Source organism: Salvelinus fontinalis, chromosome 16 (assembly GCF_029448725.1).
Source record: "Salvelinus fontinalis isolate EN_2023a chromosome 16, ASM2944872v1, whole genome shotgun sequence".
Lineage (NCBI taxonomy): Eukaryota > Metazoa > Chordata > Actinopteri > Salmoniformes > Salmonidae > Salvelinus > Salvelinus fontinalis.
This window is the reverse complement of record NC_074680.1, coordinates 22,582,529-22,605,609: the sequence shown is the minus strand read 5'-3', so window position 1 is coordinate 22,605,609 and position 23,081 is coordinate 22,582,529. Positions and strand designations below refer to the sequence as shown.

At 42.7% G+C, this 23,081-nt stretch overlaps 1 protein-coding gene across 1 annotated transcript in view; it reads left to right on the top strand.

Annotated features, from left to right (window-relative positions):
* Window positions 1-1,756: 1,756 nt before the first annotated feature.
* Window positions 1,757-23,081, top strand: part of LOC129812823 (nesprin-3-like) — a 62,068-nt gene continuing 40,743 nt past the window's right edge. The window contains exons 1-7 of the mRNA XM_055864720.1: window positions 1,757-1,977; window positions 4,545-4,708; window positions 10,079-10,251; window positions 10,737-10,875; window positions 12,610-12,780; window positions 13,651-13,806; window positions 14,187-14,678. Coding sequence (XP_055720695.1) covers window positions 4,559-4,708; window positions 10,079-10,251; window positions 10,737-10,875; window positions 12,610-12,780; window positions 13,651-13,806; window positions 14,187-14,678 — 1,281 coding nt within the window. The 5' untranslated portion in view covers window positions 1,757-1,977; window positions 4,545-4,558. The remainder of the gene's footprint in view (window positions 1,978-4,544; window positions 4,709-10,078; window positions 10,252-10,736; window positions 10,876-12,609; window positions 12,781-13,650; window positions 13,807-14,186; window positions 14,679-23,081) is intronic.

Here is a 23,081-nt window from a genome sequence, read left to right as displayed (position 1 = left end):
GTTCCATAGGATATACACACCCCTTTAAACTGAACTGAGATCAGAGCTTCGCTCTCAGACCTTCGCAAAACCTGTCATGGATTTCGCTGTAGAAAGAGTTCTGTTCCACTCAGAGACATAATTCAAACGGCTATAGAAACTAGATAGTGTTTTCTATCCAATAATAACAATAATATGCATATTGTACGATCAAGAATTGAGTAGGAAGCCGTTTCATCTGTAGAGACAATTATGCTAATTTGAAACAGCACCCCCTATAGTCGCAAGAAGTTAAGGAAAGAAATTCCACAAATTAACTTTACCAAGGCACACCTGTTAATTGAAATGCATTCCAGGTGACTACCTCATTAAGCTGGTTGAGAGAATGTCAAGAGTGTGCAAAGCTGTCATCAAGGCAAAGGATGGCTACTTTGAAGAATCTCAAATATAAAATATATTTTGATTTGTTTAACACTTTTTTGGTTACTAAATTGTTCCATATGTGTTACTCTACTATATAGAAAATAGTAAAAATAATGAAAAACCCTTGAATGTTTAGGTGTGTCTAAACTTTTGACTGGAACTGTACGTATGTGAAATGTATGTAATATAGTATATAATAATGGTTTGTGGTTCAGGTAAGGTCTTTCTGAGGTGCTAAAACAGCTGTGTAGTTCTTAAAGCACAACAACGTAGAGCATTTCAAACGGGAAACAACTTCAGTTATAAGCTCATACGTAACCTAATGTATTAAGTAAATAAGCTGAGAAATCATGTATAGATATGCATTTTCTTTTTTCTGATACCTCACATAATAGAATATGGTCACATTGTATGGATACATGCCATTGTACAAAACAATGCAGGCCTACAATGTATATACATCTAAAAACAAATGTCATTTTGTGGCACTTCATGAAGGTTAGTGGAATGTAGGTTAGTGGAATTTCAAAACTTCTGAGGTGTCCTATGCCATCAGCCGTCATACCTTAACAAGCTACTGTAGAGCAACAACAGCACATGGCTTGAGATAAGGTGTCCCAATGCTCCGATAAAAAGTAGTGCACTATGTAGGGAATAGGGTGCTGTTTGGGATAGAAACATTGATATCTTCTTAAATGTACAGTATTGTTAATTGACCACTTGAGTCTTTATTAGTCAGGTGAGGAACTGGAATTCAACTACTTCAACTACTTTTTGTAGTTTTGTGTCAAACTGTGGACAGAAAGTTACTTTACATACATGCAGCTGTAGGTTATTTCTTCACCAGACAACCGTTTACATGAACACGTTTTGTGAAACCATACACTACTTTTGCCATTCCATTTTGAATAGAGGGGTCGGTAAAGGAATATATTTTCCTGCATCACTCCATGTGGATATTGTTGATGATGAAAATAAAATAATGTATTTATTGTATAATTTGGTGGTAATAAAATATTGATTACATGTGTTTCATGCTAAATGTTGCTGTTTGAAATTATTTTCAACTGACAATTGTGTAAGCAATAATTACAACTGTTCAGAGACTATACACCGACTCATCACACGATTTACAGTAGGCCACACGCACACACACTGGTTCCAATCGCGTTCTCCTATGACGCATAAACCAATGGTTGCGAGCTACGTTATTGCCTGTCTTGGCTGACAGATTGCTATAGCATATGATATGTTTAGCTGATACGTAAAATACCTCTCCAGGCTTTGTAAAATCTGGCAGGCGTCAACAACGTCTGGGCAGAGGAACGCGCCCATTATGTCAACTCTCCAGGGTACGCCTTTCAGTTTGAATTGTTGACGTAGGACGCTTACGCCCCACGATTATCAGTTTCGGATTTGCTGCTCTCCTCTGGCTAAATCTGGTCCGCCAGCCAAAGCAGCTATAGTAGAGAGGCCTCTGCCTGTACTTCCTGCGTATGCCACAAGTTTACAGTACATATCAGCTCATTTGTGTTCAGGCACGCTAGTTGCTACTTTCACCAGATGCATATGTCGGTAAGTCGGTTCTTCATTTCATATCGACAATTATTTCGGTTATCGATAGGGCAGTTTGTGTTATGGATATTTGTACAGAAAAGAGCATGACAAATGATGGACTCCATCGTTACAAGATCACTTTGTCCGACTACAGTAGGCCTAGCCTAGGAATAGTATGTATATCCCTCTATAGGTTATATGCCAATATCAAACGTTTTAATGTCAAACCTCTTTGGTTATAGCTATAAAGGTTTACAAATGTCCCGAAATATATTTCTGCTTCAGTCGTTACTCTACGATTTCCATAAAAGTTATTTGGACTTTTTCGGTCAACGAATGCAGGTCGTCTCAGTCAACACATAACGCCGTCTGAGATTGATACAATGGAGCCTTGATGAAGCAGTAGTCGTGTCGCGAGCTTATTTACGTTTACGAAGCGCGAGCTGTCAGACAGTAGATGTCGCGAGGAGGGGAGCGGCCCAGCCTACTTGTAAACTCTCAAAATACACTTTTTAAGTTTGTCTATTAGACTTGATTATTCTTGGCTTTGGAACATCGGTAAGTTTAGTTCATCCATTAAAATATCACATTAATTACTATTGTATGGTTTTGTTCATGTTATTCTGCATTCATAGAGAATATTAAAAGATTCGCTGTAGACAGAGGAACTTGGGGCTTATTATGGGGAGTTTTGTGGTGGGGGAAAATGAGTCACGCATGAAAATTGCTCATTCTAGCCGATTTTGTGTCTTCCCTGCGGTGCCCTTCAAACCGCCCTTATTTCCTTCCTAACATTGTATTGTCATGACTAGGCCTACAATGCATTCCATTCTATTATTTTATATTATATTCTTACCTTGGGAGAGTAGTATAAACATTGAAAGTACTGTCTTTTTCAATCATACAGACCATCATGTCAAATACATTGATAACACCTCATTACACTACAACGTCATTGTTGGGTGGGGTAGGTAGATCTTAAGTTCACATTCCACAGTATGCTAATTGGTCATAGGTATGCTTTAATGCACCACCCTCATTCCTTCATAGCCGGATTCAACAGTGCAGCACTGACTGAAGTATGTTGATTACACCCATTCAAGGATTTCTTTTGTGGTGTGGTCTTTGATCAGACGAGTTATGTTATGTAGGCTGTGTGAGCGATCCTCCCAAGTAAAGTCATGCTATGTCTTCTCTGAAGAAACCGTGGAGCAAAGAAGTAGACCTAGACCTAGGTAGTGATGTTGTGTAGATTTACTCAAGTATCTACAGGACCAGTCAAAAGGTTGGACACACCTACTCATTCAAGGGTTTTTCTTTATTTGTACTATTTTCCACGTTATAGAATAATAATGAAGACATAAAAACAATGAAATAACACTTATACAATCATGTAGTAACCAAAAAAAGTGTTAAACAAATCAAAATATATTTTATATTGGAGATTCTTCAAAGTAGCCACCCTTTGCGTTGATGACAGCTTTGCACACTCTTGGCATTGTCTCAACCAGCTTCATGAGGTCGTCACCTGGAATGCATAGTCACCTGGTATGCATTTCAGTTAACAGGTGTGCCTTGTTAAATTTTAATTTGTGGATTTTTTTTATTTTATGCGTTTGAGCCAATCAGTTGTGTTGTAGGGTAGGGGTGGTATACAGAAGATAGCCCTATTTGGTAAATGACCAAGTCTGTCGTTTCTCTTTGCTAATTTGAGCTGTTCTTGCCATAATATGGACTTGGTATTTTACCAAATAGAGCTATCTTGTCACAGCACAACTGAGTGCCTCAAACGCGTTAAGAGGGAATGAAATTCCACAAATGAACTTTTAACAAGCCACACATGTTAATTGTTATGCATTCCAGGTGACGACCTCATGAAGCTGGTTGAGACAATGCCAAGAGTGTGCAAAGCTGTCATCAAGGCGAAGGGTGGCTACTTTGAAGAATCTGAAATATAAAATATATTTAGATTTAACACTTTATTGGTTACTACATGATTCCATATGTGTTATTTCATAGTTTTGATGTCTTCACTATTATTTTACAATGTAGAAGTAGTAAAAATAATGAAAAACCCTTGAATGAGTAGGTATGTCCAAACTTTTGACTGATACCTATACTGTACATCCAGAATTTACAGCTGTGAGCCAGTTGGTTGCAACATAAGGAAAAAAAGACATGCAGCAGTATCACTTCTATACTTCTGTGTTGTTGGTGGTAGTCTATCTCCAGTTGATCATCTGACAAAAGCTTTCTATTTACTAATGGACTCTGCACACACACACACACACCACACACACACACACACACACACACACACACACACACACACACACACACACACACACACACACACACACACACACACACACACACACACACACACACACACACACACACACACACACACACACACACACACACACATCCTTTTAAATACATATCTTCTCTGTACTTCACCGCAGGCAGAATTTGAGAGTGGTGATTTCTTTAGCCACATTATTCAGCTGTTTACCAAAACAAGTGGCGGGTGGCTGTTGTTGTTTTTCGAATGCCTGTTTAAACGTCTCTCCTCTCCTCCACAGGCTGGTGTGTCCAGATGACTCATCAGGAGCAGCAGGAGATCCTGTTTAGGGAGAGCCTGGAGGCAGCTATGTCCTGGATGTTGGCCGTCCAGGAGCGGCTCCGGCTCAACGACAACACCCAGGGCCCCCGGGCCGCCCTGGAGGCCAGACTCAGAGAGACAGAGGTGAGACCCAACCCTAACCAACTACTCACACAACCAACCACTGACACAACCAACCACTGACACAACCAACCACTGACACAACCAACTACTGACACAGCCAACTACTGACACAACCAACCACTGCCACAACCAACCACTGCCACAACCAACTACTGACTCTACTAACTACTCCTGACACTACTAACTACTCCTGACACTACTAACTACTCCTGACACTACTAACTACTACTGACACTACTAACTACTACTGACACTACTAACTACTACTGACACTACTAACTACTACTGACACAACTAACTACTACTGACACTACTAACTACTCCTGACACTACTAACTACTACTGACACAACCAACCACTGACACAACCAACTACTGACACTACAACCAACTACTGACACTACTAACTACTCCTGACACTACTAACTACTACTGACACTACTAACTACTACTGACACTACTAACTACTCCTGACACTACTAACTACTACTGACACTACTAACTACTACTGACACTACTAACTACTCCTGACACTACTAACTACTACTGATACAACTAACTACTCCTGACACTACTAACTACTACTGACACTACTAACTACTACTGACACTACTAACTACTCCTGACACCACTAACTACTCCTGACACTACTAACTACTCCTGACACTACTAACTACTCCTGACACTACTAACTACTCCTGACACTACTAACTACAACTGACACTACTAACTACTCCTGACACTACTAACTACTCCTGACACTACTAACTACTCCTGACACTACTAACTACTCCTGACACTACTAACTACTACGGACACTACTAACTACTCCTGACACTACTAACTACAACTGACACTACTAACTACTCCTGACACTACTAATTAATACTGACACTACTAACTACTCCTGACACTACTAACTACTCCTGACACGACTAACTACTCCTGACACTACTAACTACTCCTGACACGACTAACTACTACGGACACTACTAACTACTCCTGACACTACTAACTACAACTGACACTACTAACTACTCCTGACACTACAACCAACTACTGACACTACTAACTACTCCTGACACTACTAACTACTCCTGACACTACTAACTACTACGGACACTACTAACTACTCCTGACACTACTAACTACAACTGACACTACTAACTACTTCCTGACACTACTAACTACTCCTGACACTACTAACTACTACTGACACTACTAACTACTCCTGACACTACTAACTACTCCTGACACTACTAACTACTCCTGACACTACTAACTACTACGGACACTACTAACTACTCCTGACACTACTAACTACTACTGACACTACTAACTACTCCTGCCACTACTAATTAATACTGACACTACTAACTACTCCTGACACTACTAACTACTCCTGACACTACTAACTACTACGGTCACTACTAACTACTCCTGACACTACTAACTACAACTGACACTACTAACTACTACGGACACTACTAACTACTCCTGACACTACTAACTACAACTGACACTACTAACTACTTCCTGACACTACTAACTACTCCTGACACGACTAACTACTCCTGACACTACTAACTACTCCTGACACCACTAACTACTACTGACACTACTAACTACTCCTGACACTACTAACTACTCCTGACACGACTAACTACTACTGACACTACTAACTACTCCTGACACTACTAACTACTCCTGACACGACTAACTACTACTGACACTACTAACTACTCCTGACACTACTAACTACTCCTGACACTACTAACTACTACTGATGCTACTAACTACTCCTGACACTACTAACTACTCCTGACACTACTAACTACTCCTGACACTACTAACTACTCCTGACACGACTAACTACTACTGACACTACTAACTACTACTGACACTACTAACTACTCCTGACACCACTAACTACTACTGACACTACTAACTACTACTGACACTACTAACTACTCCTGAGACTACTAACTACTCCTGACACTACTAACTACTCCTGACACCACTAACTACTCCTGACACTACTAACTACTACTGACACTACTAACTACTCCTGACACGACTAACTACTACTGACACTACTAACTACTCCTGACACCACTAACTACTCCTGACACGACTAACTACTCCCGACACTACTAACTACTCCTGACACGACTAACTACTACTGACACTACTAACTACTCCTGACACCACTAACTACTCCTGACACTACTAACTACTACTGACACTACTAACTACTCCTGACACTACTAACTACTCCTGACACTACTAACTACTCCTGACACTACTAACTACTCCTGACACGACTAACTACTACTGACACTACTAACTACTCCTGACACGACTAACTACTCCTGACACTACTAACTACTCCTGACACTACTAACTACTCCTGACACTACTAACTACTCCTGACACGACTAACTACTACTGACACTACTAACTACTCCTCTCTGAGCCTGTGTCAGTACTTAGTTAGGGTTGGGTCTCAATGTTTCTCTGAGCCTGTGTCAGTACTTAGTTAGGGTTGGGTCTTACTGTCTCTCTGAGCCTGTGTCAGTACTTAGTAAGGGTTGGGTCTCACTGTTAGTAAGGGTTGGGTCTCAAAGTGATTTCAATGGGTCTTTCTCCATTTTGATTGTTTTATACTGTTCAGGTCAACTTCAACCAAAACACATTTCTTGCATTTCCATCAATTTCTGCATTTCCTGCACTCATTTCAGAACAGTTTCACTCTGCCACGTAGCACAATATGGGCCATTTTTACCAAATGTTGCAATTGTGATTTGACCTGCGATTTAGATTGAAACACTTGAGTGAACTTGTAAATAGAAAGTTCATTCTAATTCTATAGTTAGAATATAAATAATAGGGCCTCCCGGGTGGCGCAGTGGTCTAGGGCACTGCATCGCAGTGCTAACTGCGCCACCAGAGTCTCTGGGTTTGCCCCCAGGCTCTGTCGCAGCCGGCCGCGACCGGGAGGTCCGTGGGGCGACGCACAATTGGGCCAGCGTCGTCCGGGTTAGGGAGGGTTTGGCCGGTAGGGATTTCCTTGTCTCATCGCGCTCATGCGACTCCTGTGGCGGGCTGGGAGCAGTGCGCGCTAACCAAGGGGGCCAGGTGCACGGTGTTTCCTCCGACACATTGGTGCGGCTGGCTTCCGGGTTGGAGGCGCGCTGTGTTAAAGAAGCAGTGCAGCTTGGTTGGGTTGTGCTTCGGAGGACGCATGACTTTCAACCTTCGTCTCTCCCGAGCCCGTACGGGAGTTGTAGCGATGAGACAAGATAGCAATTTCTAGCGATTGGATACCACGGAAATTGGGGAGAAAAGGGGATAAAATGTAAAAAAAAAAAGATGAAAAAAAAGAATATAAATAATAGCGAGCGCTTTGAATTCAGTGGTGTTTGACATAACAATGAACGAAATTGCCAGGGAGGAGTTATTGTGACATGGTAGGAACCAATGTGATGGTCAGTGTTTCCTAGGGAACCCTATAATCTTTGGCTACATTAAATATTTCTTCATGTAGCCAACATATTCATGCTTCGCCTATTCCTCTTTGACAGAGAGAGAGGCCAAACATTCAAATACCGTTATAGAAGGTAGGAATGCTTTTCTAACAGTCTTGAAGGTGTTCCCACATATGCTGAGCACTTGTTGGCTGCTTGTCCTTCTCTCTGCGGTCCGACTCATCCCAACCTATCTCAATTGTGTTGAGGTTGGGTAATTGTGGAGGCCAGGTAGTCTGATGCAGCACTCCATCACTCTCCTTCTTGTTCAAATAGGCCTTACACAGCCTGGAGGTGTGTTTTGGGTTATTGTCCTGTTGAAAAATAAATTATAGTCCCACTAAGCGCAAACCAGATGGGATGGCATATCGCTGCAGAATGCTGTGGTAGCCATGCTGGTTAAGTGTGCCTTGAATTCTAAATAAATCACCCAACAGTGTCACCAGCAAAGCACCATTACACCTCCTTCTCCATGCTTCACGGTGGGAATCACACATGCGGAGATCATCCGTTCACCTACTCTCACAAAGACATGGCGGTTGGAACCAAAAATCGCGAACTTATTAGACCAAAGGACAGATTTCCACCAGTCTAATGTTCATTGCTCGTCTTTCTTGGCCCAAGCAAGTCTCTTCTTATTATTGGTGTTCTTTAGTAGTGGTTTCTTTACAGCAATTTGGCCATGAAGGCCTGATTCACACAGTCTATTCTGAACAGTTGATGTTGAGATGTGTCTGTTACTTGAACTCTGTAAAGGGAAAGGGGGATACCTAGCATTTATTTGGGTTGCACTTTCTGAGGCTGGTAACTAATGAACATATCCTATACAGCAGAGGTAACTCTGGGTCTTCCTTTCCTGTGGCGGTCCTCATTAGAGCCAGTTTCATCGTAGCGCTTGATGGTTTTTGTGACTGCACTTGAAGAAACTTTCAAAGTTCTTGAAATCTTCCCTAATGACTGACCTTCATGTTTTAAAGTAATGATGGACTCTCGTTTCTCTTAGCTTTTTTGAGCTGTTCTTGCCATAATATGGACTTGGTCTTTTGCCAAATAGGGCTATCTTCTGTATACCACCGCTACCTTGTCACAACACAACTGATTGGCTCAAACGCATTAAGGAAAGAAATTCCACAAATGAACTTTTAACAAGGCACACCTGTTAATTGAAATGCCTTCTTGGTGACTACCTCATTAAGCTGGTTGAGAGAATGATAAAAGTGTGCAAAGCTGTCATCAAGGTAAAGGGTGGCTACTTTGAAGAATCTCAAATATAGAATATATTTTAATTTGTTAAACACTTTTTTGGGGTACTACATGATTCCATATGTGTTATTTAATAGTTTTGATGTCTTCACTATTATTCTACAATGTAGAAAATAGTAAAAATAAAGAAAACCCCTTGAATGAGTAGGTGTGTCCAAACTTTTGACTGGTACTGTAGTAAAATACCGCTATACTGCCCAGCCCTACTGACACAGGCTCAGAGAGACAGCGTGACCGAGGGTCAAATGCCTGTTTCCCACTATTGAACCAGCCTGAACCATACTGTGCAGGCTCGGATACATCTTTTCACATTGTCCTTTCCAGCATGGCTGTGGTTATGGCTGTCCTCAACTGGCCATTCAACTTTAAACCCTGTAATACAGTAGAACCTTGGTATGTGAAACCAGAGCCGGCCTCAACATTAGTCTAATTCCAACTCTCCTTTTTCATTCCGTTGCTTCCACCATTCTCTCAGGTTTGTTTCCCTCGAGAGAAGCTTCTGTATGCTTGATCACATTATTATCTGTCATCACAAAATTCATGATCTCATCAAGCCTCTCCTGTGTGTTATTGGTGGTCAGAAAATCCACCAGTCGGAGCACGAGGGTCATGTGAAGTTTGACAAGGTGCTTGTAGCTGCAGAGGTCTTACTGCAGAACGGTAACCAGGGGACAAGGAACATCACCCACGCCAGACTCAAAGAACTCAAAGCATTATGGGAGGAGACCTGCACCTACATCATCCACTGCCACAGGTAGGCTAACCCATGACTCCTCCATGACCCCTCCACGACCCCTATGACCTTCCATGACTTCTATGAGAGCTGAAAATGGCAGGTCAATTACTATAATGTTTCTTTAAAAAGAAACCACAATTAGTATTAAGCCTCCTTTCTCTTTTAGAAGAAAGTCGTCCGTGTGTAAACAGGATATGTTACCAACACATGGATAATGTAGGCATGAGTGAATATATTCCTTCCAGTAGTTTACACATATTTGTTTAATTACATAGTCACAGCAGAAGGCCTTTTTTTTTCGTTTTTTATATAGATATATTTTAAGCCATATAGCTACACGTATCAGTTTTCGGAGGTCTATTGTTTGTCACCTTGAATATGCCTTCATACATGCTTAAATATTTCATAATGAAATACTTATTGATAATAGTATATAAATCGTTTCTAAATGCTTGTTCATGATTATAAAGTCTTACCTACCATTCCATCTCGTCTTTCCTTAGTCGTATAGAGTGGGTGTGGCTGCACTGGAGTGAGTACCTGAAGGCGTATGAGGAGTTTGAGATGTGGCTGGTCATCGTGCGTCGCAGTCTGGAGCCGGAGGTGGAGCTGCAGCTGGGGGTGAAGGAGAAATTGTGGCAGGTGAGCAAACACACCAGGTGTTGGGTGTCAACAATAGTGACGTTTAGCCAGGGGAAGAGAGGTAATACTACTGGTACCATTTCAGTAGCCTAGCCTGAACTGTGTTCATAGGCTGTTAGATTCCTACTTCTTGTAGGAAGCCATCTTTGAGTTCGTAGTTGAAAACCCTAGCCACATCAATTGAACCAACGAATGCTGCCTATTAAACCTATAGAGGAGCTAGCTTGCTGATGCACCAAGTTCAAGCTGGAAAGTATCCAATGGGTCGTTCTTCAATTACAGTGGCATTTGGGATTGACATTTTGGAAATAATTAACTTAATTTTTTTACATTTGTATTTATTTAAATGTATTTGGGTCATCTTCCTATTCTAAATCAACTGATATGGCAGCTTAATGACTTTAAATCATTTGTACCATTATGATAACTTTTGGCCACAATAGGAGTAGTAAATAGATACATTTTTGGTAAATGAGGATTTTCTGAAATGGAGGCAAGAAGGCTCAAATCTAAGGTCATCAACCCTTTAAATGTAATTTACCAAAGTGATTTGATTAATCATTTTGCTCACAATGTTATTTCCCTTCATTTAAATTGACTAACACCAAGTGACCCAATTGACTAACACCAATTTTCTTTAATATAGACCCCTACACAATAACAGTTTGTCACTGGAGAGAATGCTCACGGTCCTTGTATATCTTTGTAATGAGTCATTTTCAAGGTGGTAACACCAATGACACTAAACTGAGGGACAGACGTTATACTAGTAAAAAATAAAGTATTTTATTATCCTAATGTGTTTGTATTGCTCTATACCTGATCAATACAGTAGATGAAATACCTTTGTTTACGTTATAGCACTCAAAATAATATATATACTATATATGCAAAAGTATGTGGACACCCCTTCAAATCAGTGGATTTGGCTCTTTCAGCCACACCCGTTGCTGACAGGTGAATAAAATCGAGCACACAGCCTTGCTATCTCCATAGACAAACATTGGCATTAGAATGGCCTTACTAAAGAGCTCAGTGGTTTGGGCTAGGCCCCTTAGTTCCAGTGAAGGGAAATCTTACCGCTATAGCATACAGTGACATTCTAGATGATTCTGTGCTTCTAACTTTGAGGCAACAGTTTAGGGGAAGACCCTTTCCTGTTTCAGCATAACAATGCCCCCATGCACAAAACGAGGTCCATACAGAAATAGTTTGTCGAGATCGGTGTGGAAGAACTTGACTGGCCTGCACTGAGCCCTGACCTCAACCACATCAAACACTATTGGGATGAATTGGTATGCCAACTGCGAGCCAGGACTAATAGCCCAGCATCAGTGCTGACCTCACTAATACTCTTGTTACTAAATGGAAGCAAGTCTCCACGGTAATGTTACAACATATAGTGGAAAGCCTTCCCAGAAGAGGCGAGGCTGTTATAGCAGCAAAGGGGGGACCAACTCCATATTAATACCCATGATTTTGGAATGAGATGTTCAACAAGCGGGTGTCCACGTACTTTTGGTCATGTAGTGTATCTCTAAATCCCCCAAACATGTCACTACGACTCTAAACATCACTACTGGGACAAGCCAATGTGCTTACCCCAAGCCCTTTAAATAATGCATAAACAGAACTTTTTTGCAGAATAAAGGACTTGTATTATGTTTTATTATTGATAAACAATTCAAAAGCCACCCTAATGTAATGTAATGTAATCTAACGTGTGTGTTCCAGGTAGACAACCAGCGCATCCTGCTGAGTGACGTCCAGAACCAGGCACTGTTGCTGGAGAGGCTGGTGGACGAGGCTGCAGCGCTGCACAACCGCATCCAGGATCCCAGTGTGGACCAGGAAGCACAGGAGAGACTCCAGCTGGCCTATAACAGCATACGGGACAAGGCTGAGGTGTGTGTGTGTCTGTATGTGTGTGTCTGTGTTTGTGCGTGTGTGTGTGTGTGTGTGTGCGTGCGTGCGTGTGTAGTATAATGGAGGCTTTCTGATGACTCTCATTCAAAGTCTTTCGACCTATCCCCTCGATTTCTCTGCACAAAACCCAGGCAAGCATTCCTGTATAGAGCTAAGGGATATAATGTGTACACCACGATTACTGTCAGGGTAGGCTATATACAAACATAATGTAATGATTGAAACCATGTTGCCGTTTCATTCGCAGGCAGGCAGGCAGACAGACAGACAGACAGACAGACAGACAGACAGACAGACAGGCAGACAGACAGACATGTGTCAGAGCCGTGTGTCTGGTCCAAGGGGGAATGTCATTGTAATGGTTGATGTTCTCTTTCATATTGAAGTTGTTGCTTATTAATAGAGGAGCACATTTCTTCCCCTACACCTGGAAAGAAGCTGGACCAGCTACTTCTAATCTAAGTTTAAAAAAATGTTATTCTGAATAAGATGCTATTCTATTATTTCCCAGGACACCAATGAGGTTTCTTTATTCAAAGCAATTTGCATGTATCTGCTCCATATTGATATGGGTTTCTTTCCTTTTATTAGCTCTTTCTCTGGTTCTGTTATTATCATAGAGCATCGTGGACCCCAGGAAGACTAACTGCTGCTTCAGCAGTAGCTAATGGGGATCCTCATAAAATAGTGAAAACTGAATCTGTGTTTTTTTTAAATGTTTTTTTTTATAACGGTTACTTGGCTTTTAAAGGGGCAATCTGGGATTTGAAAAACAACAATCAATGGCTATATCACACATTTTTAAGTGAAAAAAATATATGTACTAATCCCAGATTTTCATTTCAACAGGAGAGGTTGTCGGTGCTGCAGAAGATAGCTGAAGAGCACCAGATGTACCAGAGAGATGTCCTGAAGTTCCAGGCCTGGCTGGTGTCCAAGACTAAGGAGCTCAACACCCTCACTGAGACAGAGGACACAGCCGAGAACAAACTCCGAGCCCTACAGGTGAGAGAAGTACACCCTAGTCACATGACTTCTGGGAGGGACAGGTGAGAGAAGTACACCCTAGTCACATGACTTTTGGGAGGGACAGGAGAGAGAAGTACACCCTAGTCACATGACTTCTGGGAGGGACAGGTGGGAGAAGTACACCCTAGTCACATGACTTCTGGGAGGGACAGGTGAGAGAAGTACACCCTAGTCCCATGACTTGCATTTTAAATAAGGTTTGATTTGACTTGATTTGATTCTGCTGGGAGGGACACATACCATGCTAAGAACAACCTGTAATTTCCCTAGTGTTGTGTCATGGATTTGAAAGAATATGATAAAGTGTCAGTAGGGTAGAGAATCAGGACACAGCCTAACCCTCTCTCCTCTGTCAGACCCTGGATGACAACGTGTCCAGTGAGGAGAGGACACTGCAGCACATCGAGGTCATGGCGGAGGCAGTGCGGGCCAACACGTCCCCCGGGGGGGCGGATGTGGTGGTGGAGGAAGCAGAGGAGCTGCGTCTGGACTGGCAGAGGCTGAGACAGAGCTTGTGTGAGGCCGGAGAGAGCCTGAAGAGCAGCCTGGACTCTCAGAGCCAGTACCAGAGCCGCTGCCAGCGCCTGGGGGAGGACATCAGGCAGCTCCTGGGCCTGCTCCACAGACTGACCAGAGACCTGGAGACAGCCAGGGAGGGAGACAGGACCAGAGATCTGGAGACAGCCAGGGAGGGAGACAGGACCGGAGATCTGGAGTCAGCCAGGGAGGGAGACAGGACCAGAGACCTGGAGGCAGCCAGGGAAGGAGATAGGACCGGAGATCTGGAGACAGCCAGTAAGGGAGACAGGATTGAGGAACAGATGGTTGGGCAGTGGAGGAAATACATGGTGGGTTTGGGCTCACTCTCTCTATTACTTCCTGTATCATCTCTCTCTCTCTCTCTCTCTCTCTCTCTCTCTCTCTCTCTCTCTCTCTCTCTCTCTCTCTCTCTCTCTCTCTCTCTCTCTGACAGTTCTTTATGCCACTTTCACTCCTCAACCCTATGGTTTACAGCATGGGTGTTGGCCCGTGGGGTAATTATATTTGGCCCGCGAGACAATACCAAATTACTACTAGAGCTGGCCCGCCGGTATTATACAGCGCATTCACCGCTAATACTACGAATCCCATAATGCTCTGCTGTTATTTTCGCGCGCCAATCAGGACAGGACCCAGAAACGCCCTCTCCTCTGTGACAGTAGTCATAGCAACATAGACGCTACAACTGTCAGCGCGCCATCCCTTCCCAAAAATGGCGAAAAGAAAGGCAGAAAACAGGAGCTTTCTGGACAAGTGGGAGGCAGAATATCTGTTTACATATGTAAAAGACAAACCTGTTTGTCTTGTTTGTGGAGTCAACGTGGCTGTAAGTAAGGAGTACAACATTAGACGACACTATGAAACGAAACGAAACACCATGACAAATACAAGGACCTGGACATGACTCAAAGGAGCCAGAAAGTAGAGGAGATGAAAAGAAGTTTGGTTTCACAACAGAATATGTTCAAAAAAGCCACATCACAAAGTGAGGCTGCTGTAAAGGCTAGTTATATAGTGGCAGCAGAGATCGCAAAATCAGCCCGGCCCTTTAATGAGGGAGAGTTCGTGAAAAAGTGCATGATGAAAGTTTGTGACCTCGTATGCCCAGAGAAAAAGCAAGCATTTTCAAACGTGAGCCTGAGCAGGAACACAGTAGCTGATCGCACATGTGATCTTGCCACCAATCCGTATGACCAGCTGATGGAAAAGGGAAAAGATTTCGTTGCGTTCTCCCTCGCTGTGGATGAGAGCTGCGACGCATCTGATACTGCTCAGCTGTCAGTCTTCATCCGTGGAGTGGACTCAAATCTGTGTGTTACGGAGGAGCTATTGGGATTCAAATCGATGCATGGCACAACCACAGGAAAGGAAATCTTTGAGGAGGTTTCCAAATGTGTAACTGAAATAAAGCTGCCGTGGGATAAACTCGTTGTGCGGTAAAAAGAGTGGACTGGTGGGCATGGTTCGGGAGAAGATGCGGGAAGAGAACTGTGCAGGTGAGCTAACTGTTTACCACTGCATCATACATCAGGAATCACTGTGTGCCAAAGCCCTAAAGATGGAACATGTTATGACCACAGTAACACAGGTAGTTAACTTTATAAGAGCCAAAGGTCTGAATCACCGCCAGTTTAGGAGTGTGGTTCGGAATACGCAGACGTGCCGTATCACACAGAGGTGAGATGGCTAAGCAGAGGAAAAGTACTGAACAGATGTTTCGAGCTGCGTGAGGAAATATGTCAATTCCTGGAAACCAAAGGGAAGGATACAGCAGAGCTCCGGGAGCAAAAGTTGCTGTGTGAGCTGGCCTTTCTCTGTGACATCTCGAGCCATCTCGATGCGCTGAACCTGCAGCTTCAGGGGCGGGGGCGCATCATCACAGACATGTACGCTGCAGTGAGGGCCTTTAAAACTAAACTGTGCCTGTGGGAGAATCAGATGCTGCAAGGAAACCCTTGCCATTTTCCCTGCTGCCAAACCATAAAAGCGCAGATCTCTACCGCCGTGTTCCCATGCGCACAGTTTGCTGAAAAACTCAGTGTTCTCGCCGCTGAGTTTAGCCGGCGATTTGCCGACTTAAATGTCCAGAAATGTAGGTTTGAACTGCTTAGTAATCCCTTCGCAGTTGATGTGGAAAATGCACCAACCAACATCCAAATGGAGCTGATTGAACTCCAGTGCAACGACACGCTGAAGTCAAAGTATGATGCTGTGGGCGCCGCACAGTTTCCACGGTTCATCCCTGACACAATGCCTCAGCTCCGCACCCAAGCTGCTCAGATGCTCTCCATGTTCGGCAGCACTTATCTATGCGAGCAACTTTTCTCCTCGATGAAGATGACCAAAACAACTCACAGGAGACGTCTGACTGATGAACACCTTCGCTCGATACTGAGGATTTCTTCAGCTCAGAGCCTGAGCCCAGACATTGATGAACTAGCATCCAAGAAGAGATGCCAGGTATCTGGCTTGGGCACATCAGATTAGATCAGTGTGCAATAATTAATGTTTTCTTTGTGCACTTTTTCTTGCTACAAGGCATGGGCTCTAATGGTTGATTGATTTATTATCATTTTATTTGTAAAATTATTAGCCAGTGGAAAAAGTTTATTTTGGTATTTAAATCAGAAGGCTGCAAATAGAAAAGAGGCATACGATTTTTATTTAAATTTTATTTATTTAATAAATTAATGCCATTGATGTGTTTTTTCATTTGAAATTCGATTTTGCATGTCTCCACTATTAAATTATATATTGTATGGTAATAAGCGATGCTTGTTCCATATTCAATGTTAAAGCAAAACTTGTTTGGGTCCATATTAAAAGGTTCATTTGTTCAATGTTGGCCCGCGACTTTGTTCAGGTTTTACATTTTGGCCCACTGGGTATTTGAGTTTGACACCCCTGGTTTACAGCTTTAGTTACTAGCTACAACAAGGGTCTGACACTGCATGGGTGGTTGCTCTAACTATTACCTGGCAGGAATTGCCCTCTGGCAGAATGCATTGGAGAGGTGTGGTGGAAATGAGAGAGAAGATAATGATTGTGGACTGATACTGTAACCTTACAGTAAAAACGTACATGTTGTGGGCAGGTGTGGTAGGGCAGGTTCCAACAGTCTATGTGTATCAATAGTTTAAAGTCGCTTCTTTTTGTTATCTATTGTACTTCATCCTCACTGATGTGAATAAATGGGACAGATGAAAGGAAATGCCTCCATAGGCTTTCAGTACATTGCTTACACCTGTCCTGTCTGTTCAGTAGGTTAGTGTTTTTCATCATGAATCTTGTTCTAGATGCAGCTCTGCAGTGTTCACTAGCTGGCACAGCCACAATGTCATAAAATCTGATTTTAACCCTAACCTTAACCCTAACCTTAACCAAACTGATAAGCCTAACCTTAAATTAAGACCAAAAAGCAAACATTTTCGTTCATACATTTTTTACAATATAGGCCATTTTTACTTTGCAGCTGGCCTATCTTAGGGGAAATTGCTCAGTACTGCCTCCAACTCATGACAATAAACGTCAACCTGCGTCTGTTCAGATCAGTGAAGATAGCGGCTAGGAAGCAAGTCTACGAAGCGAGTCTAGGAAGCGAGGCTAGGAAGCCACTGTAGAATATTTAAATCAAACTGAGAAACCAAAGCTAGCAGATGAGGCAAGCAGTTCTTAACCACTCTTTTAATCCTCAACAAACAAAAGCATTCTTGACAATTCACCTTAGCGGAATGAAAGTAGCAGGCACCAAGAGGCCTCTGAGGCTGTAATCGGTTAACTCTGGCAAAGGAGGAAATTAATTGGGTGTGCCCCAAGGGTCAGTACTGGGGCCCCTCCTGTTCAGCCTGTACGTTAACTTCTCTGGGATATGTGGGACGCTAGCGTCCCACTTGGCCAAAAGCCAGAAAAAATGTAGCGCGCCAAATTCAAATATATTACTATAAAAATCAATCTTTCATGAAATCACACATGAAAGACACCAAATTAAAGCTACACATGTTGTGAATCCAGCCAACGTGTCTGATTTCAAAAAGGATTTACGGCGAAAGCACACCAAACGATTATGTTAGCTCAGTACATAGCCACAGAAAAACACAGCCAATCCCCCAGCAAAAGATAGTAGTCACAAAAAGCAGAAATAGAGGTAAAATTAATCACTAACCTTTGATGATCTTCATCAGAATGCACTCATAGGACATCATGTTAGACAATACATTTATGTTTTGTTCGATAATGTGCATATTTATATCCACAAATCTCGGTTTACATTGGCGCCATGTTCAGAAATGCCTCCAAAATATCCGGAGAAATTGCAGAGATCCACGTCAAATAACAGAAATACTCATCATAAACTTTGATGAAAGATACATGTTTTACATATAATTAAAGATACACTTGTTCTTAATGCAACCGCTGTGTCAGATTTAAAAAAAACTTTACGTAAAAAGCACACCATCCAATAATCTGAGACGGCGCTCAAAAATAACAAAATTTCTCCGCCATGTTGGAGTCAACAGAAATACGAAATTACATCATAAATATTCCCTTACCTTTGATCATCTTCATCAGAATGCACTCCCAGGAATCCTAGTTCCACAATAAATCGTTGTTTTGTTCGATAATGTCCATTACTTATGTCTAAGTAGCTACTTTTGCTAGCATGTTTAGTGCACATGTCCAAACGCTCGCGCAGATGAGGCTAACTCGGACAAAAACTTCAAAAAGTTATATAACAGGTCGAATAAACTGGTCAAACTAAGTAGAGAATCAATCTTCAGGATGTTGTTATCATATATATCCAATAACGTTCCAACCGGAGAATTCCTTCATGTCTGTAGAAGTTATGGAACGCAAGGCGATATCATGAGGAAAGCGCATGACCAGGAACTGGCATTCTGCCAGACCAATGACTGAAACACCTCCCATCCGGCCCCACATCACACTAGAGGCTTCATTCCACGTTCTACAGACTGTTGACATCTAGTGGAAGGCGTAGGAAGTGCAAACATATCCATATCTCACAGGGAATTGAATCGGCGATGAGTTGAACATTGACCAGTCTCAGAATTCTCACTTCCTGTTTGGATTTTTTCTCAGGTTTTTGCCTGCCATATGAGTTCTGTTATACTCACAGACATCATTCAAACAGTTTTAGAAACTTCAGTGTTTTATATCCAATAGTAATAAAAATATGCATATATTAGCATCTGGGACAGAGTAGGAGGCAGTTCACTATGGGCACGCAATTCATCCAAAAGTGAAAATGTTGCCCCCTATCATAAAGAAGTTAATGATCTGCCTTCTGTCTGTACTGGGTCTGAAGTTCAAATGTATGCAGATGATACAGTGATATATGTGCATGCAAAGAGCAAACAACAAGCTGCACAAGAACTCACTACTGTAATGGTCCATGTTACAAGTGGCTCAGTGACTCATGTTTGCATCTCAATGTGAAAAAAACTTTCTGCATGTTGTTCACAAAGAGGACAACTGATGCTACTGAGCCAGATGTCTGTTTGAAACTGATGCTACTGAGACAGATGTCTGTGTGTAACTGATGCTACTGAGCCAGATGTCTGTGTTTAACTGATGCTACTGAGCCAGATGTCTGTGTAACTGATGCTACTGAGCCAGATGTCTGTGTGTAACTGATGCTACTGAGCCAGATGTCTGTGTAACTGATGCTACTGAGCCAGTTGTCTGTGTGTAACTGATGCTACTGAGCCAGATGTCTGTGTGTAACTGATGCTACTGAGCCAGATGTCTGTGTGTAACTGATGCTACTGAGCCAGTTGTCTGTGTAACTGATGCTACTGAGCCAGATGTCTGTGTAACTGATTCTACTGAGCCAGATGTCTGTGTGTAACTGATGCTACTGAGCCAGATGTCTGTTTGTAACTGATGCTACTGAGCCAGTTGTCTGTGTGTAACTGATGTTACTGAGCCAGATGTCTGTGTGTAACTGATGCTACTGAGCCAGATGTCTGTGTGTAACTGATGCTACTGAGCCAGTTGTCTGTGTGTAACTGATGCTACTGAGCCAGATGTCTGTGTTTAACTGATGCTACTGAGCCAGGTGTCTGTGTGTAACTGATGCTACTGAGCCAGTTGTCTGTGTGTAACTGATGCTACTGAGCCAGTTGTCTGTGTTTAACTGATGCTACTGAGCCAGATGTCTGTGTGTAACTGATGCTACTGAGCCAGTTGTCTGTGTAACTGATGCTACTGAGCCAGATGTCTGTGTTTAACTGATGCTACTGAGCCAGTTGTCTGTGTTTAACTGATGCTACTGAGCCAGATGTCTGTGTTTGTAACTGATGCTACTGAGCCAGATGTCTGTTTGTAACTGATGCTACTGAGCCAGTTGTCTGTGTGTAACTGATGCTACTGAGCCAGTTGTCTGTGTTTAACTGATGCTACTGAGCCAGTTGTCTGTGTTTAACTGATGCTACTGAGCCAGATGTCTGTTTGTAACTGATGCTACTGAGCCAGTTGTCTGTGTGTAACTGATGCTACTGAGCCAGTTGTCTGTGTTTAACTGATGCTACTGAGCCAGATGTCTGTGTGTAACTGATGCTACTGAGCCAGTTGTCTGTGTAACTGACGCTACTGAGACAGATATCTGTGTTTAACTGATGCTACTGAGACAGTTGTCTGTGTGTAACTGATGCTACTGAGCCAGATGTCTGTGTGTAACTGATGCTACTGAGCCAGTTGTCTGTGTTTGACTGACGCTACTGAGCCAGTTGTCTGTGTAACTGATGCTACTGAGCCAGATGTCTGTTTGTAACTGATGCTACTGAGCCAGTTGTCTGTGTTTAACTGATGCTACTGAGCCAGTTGTCTGTGTTTAACTGATGCTACTGAGCCAGTTGTCTGTGTTTAACTGATGCTACTGAGCCAGTTGTCTGTGAGTAACTGATGCTACTCAGCCAGTTGTCTGTGTGTAACTGATGCTACTGAGCCAGATGTCTGTGTAACTGATGCTACTGAGCCAGTTGTCTGTGTTTAACTGATGCTACTGAGCCAGATGTCTGTTTGTAACTGATGCTACTGAGCCAGTTGTCTGTGTGTAACTGATGTTACTGAGCCAGATGTCTGTGTGTAACTGATGCTACTGAGCCAGATGTCTGTGTGTAACTGATGCTACTGAGCCAGTTGTCTGTGTGTAACTGATGCTACTGAGCCAGATGTCTGTGTTTAACTGATGCTACTGAGCCAGGTGTCTGTGTGTAACTGATGCTACTGAGCCAGTTGTCTGTGTGTAACTGATGCTACTGAGCCAGTTGTCTGTGTTTAACTGATGCTACTGAGCCAGATGTCTGTGTGTAACTGATGCTACTGAGCCAGTTGTCTGTGTAACTGATGCTACTGAGCCAGATGTCTGTGTTTAACTGATGCTACTGAGCCAGTTGTCTGTGTTTAACTGATGCTACTGAGCCAGATGTCTGTGTTTGTAACTGATGCTACTGAGCCAAATGTCTGTTTGTAACTGATGCTACTGAGCCAGTTGTCTGTGTGTAACTGATGCTACTGAGCCAGTTGTCTGTGTTTAACTGATGCTACTGAGCCAGTTGTCTGTGTTTAACTGATGCTACTGAGCCAGATGTCTGTTTGTAACTGATGCTACTGAGCCAGATGTCTGTGTGTAACTGATGCTACTGAGCCAGTTGTCTGTGTGTAACTGATGCTACTGAGCCAGATGTCTGTGTGTAACTGATGCTACTGAGCCAGTTGTCTGTGTAACTGATGCTACTGAGCCAGTTGTCTGTGTGTAACTGATGCTACTGAGACAGTTGTCTGTGTTTAACTGATGCTACTGAGCCAGATGTCTGTGTGTAACTGATGCTACTGAGCCAGTTGTCTGTGTAACTGATGCTACTGAGCCAGATGTCTGTGTTTAACTGATGCTACTGAGCCAGTTGTCTGTGTTTAACTGATGCTACTGAGCCAGATGTCTGTGTTTGTAACTGATGCTACTGAGCCAAATGTCTGTTTGTAACTGATGCTACTGAGCCAGTTGTCTGTGTGTAACTGATGCTACTGAGCCAGTTGTCTGTGTTTAACTGATGCTACTGAGCCAGTTGTCTGTGTTTAACTGATGCTACTGAGCCAGATGTCTGTTTGTAACTGATGCTACTGAGCCAGTTGTCTGTGTGTAACTGATGCTACTGAGCCAGTTGTCTGTGTTTAACTGATGCTACTGAGCCAGATGTCTGTGTGTAACTGATGCTACTGAGCCAGTTGTCTGTGTAACTGACGCTACTGAGCCAGATATCTGTGTTTAACTGATGCTACTGAGACAGTTGTCTGTGTGTAACTGATGCTACTGAGCCAGATGTCTGTGTGTAACTGATGCTACTGAGCCAGTTGTCTGTGTTTGACTGACGCTACTGAGCCAGTTGTCTGTGTAACTGATGCTACTGAGCCAGATGTCTGTTTGTAACTGATGCTACTGAGCCAGTTGTCTGTGTTTAACTGATGCTACTGAGCCAGTTGTCTGTGTTTAACTGATGCTACTGAGCCAGTTGTCTGTGTTTAACTGATGCTACTGAGCCAGTTGTCTGTGAGTAACTGATGCTACTCAGCCAGTTGTCTGTGTGTAACTGATGCTACTGAGCCAGATGTCTGTGTAACTGATGCTACTGAGCCAGTTGTCTGTGTTTAACTGATGCTACTGAGCCAGATGTCTGTTTGTAACTGATGCTACT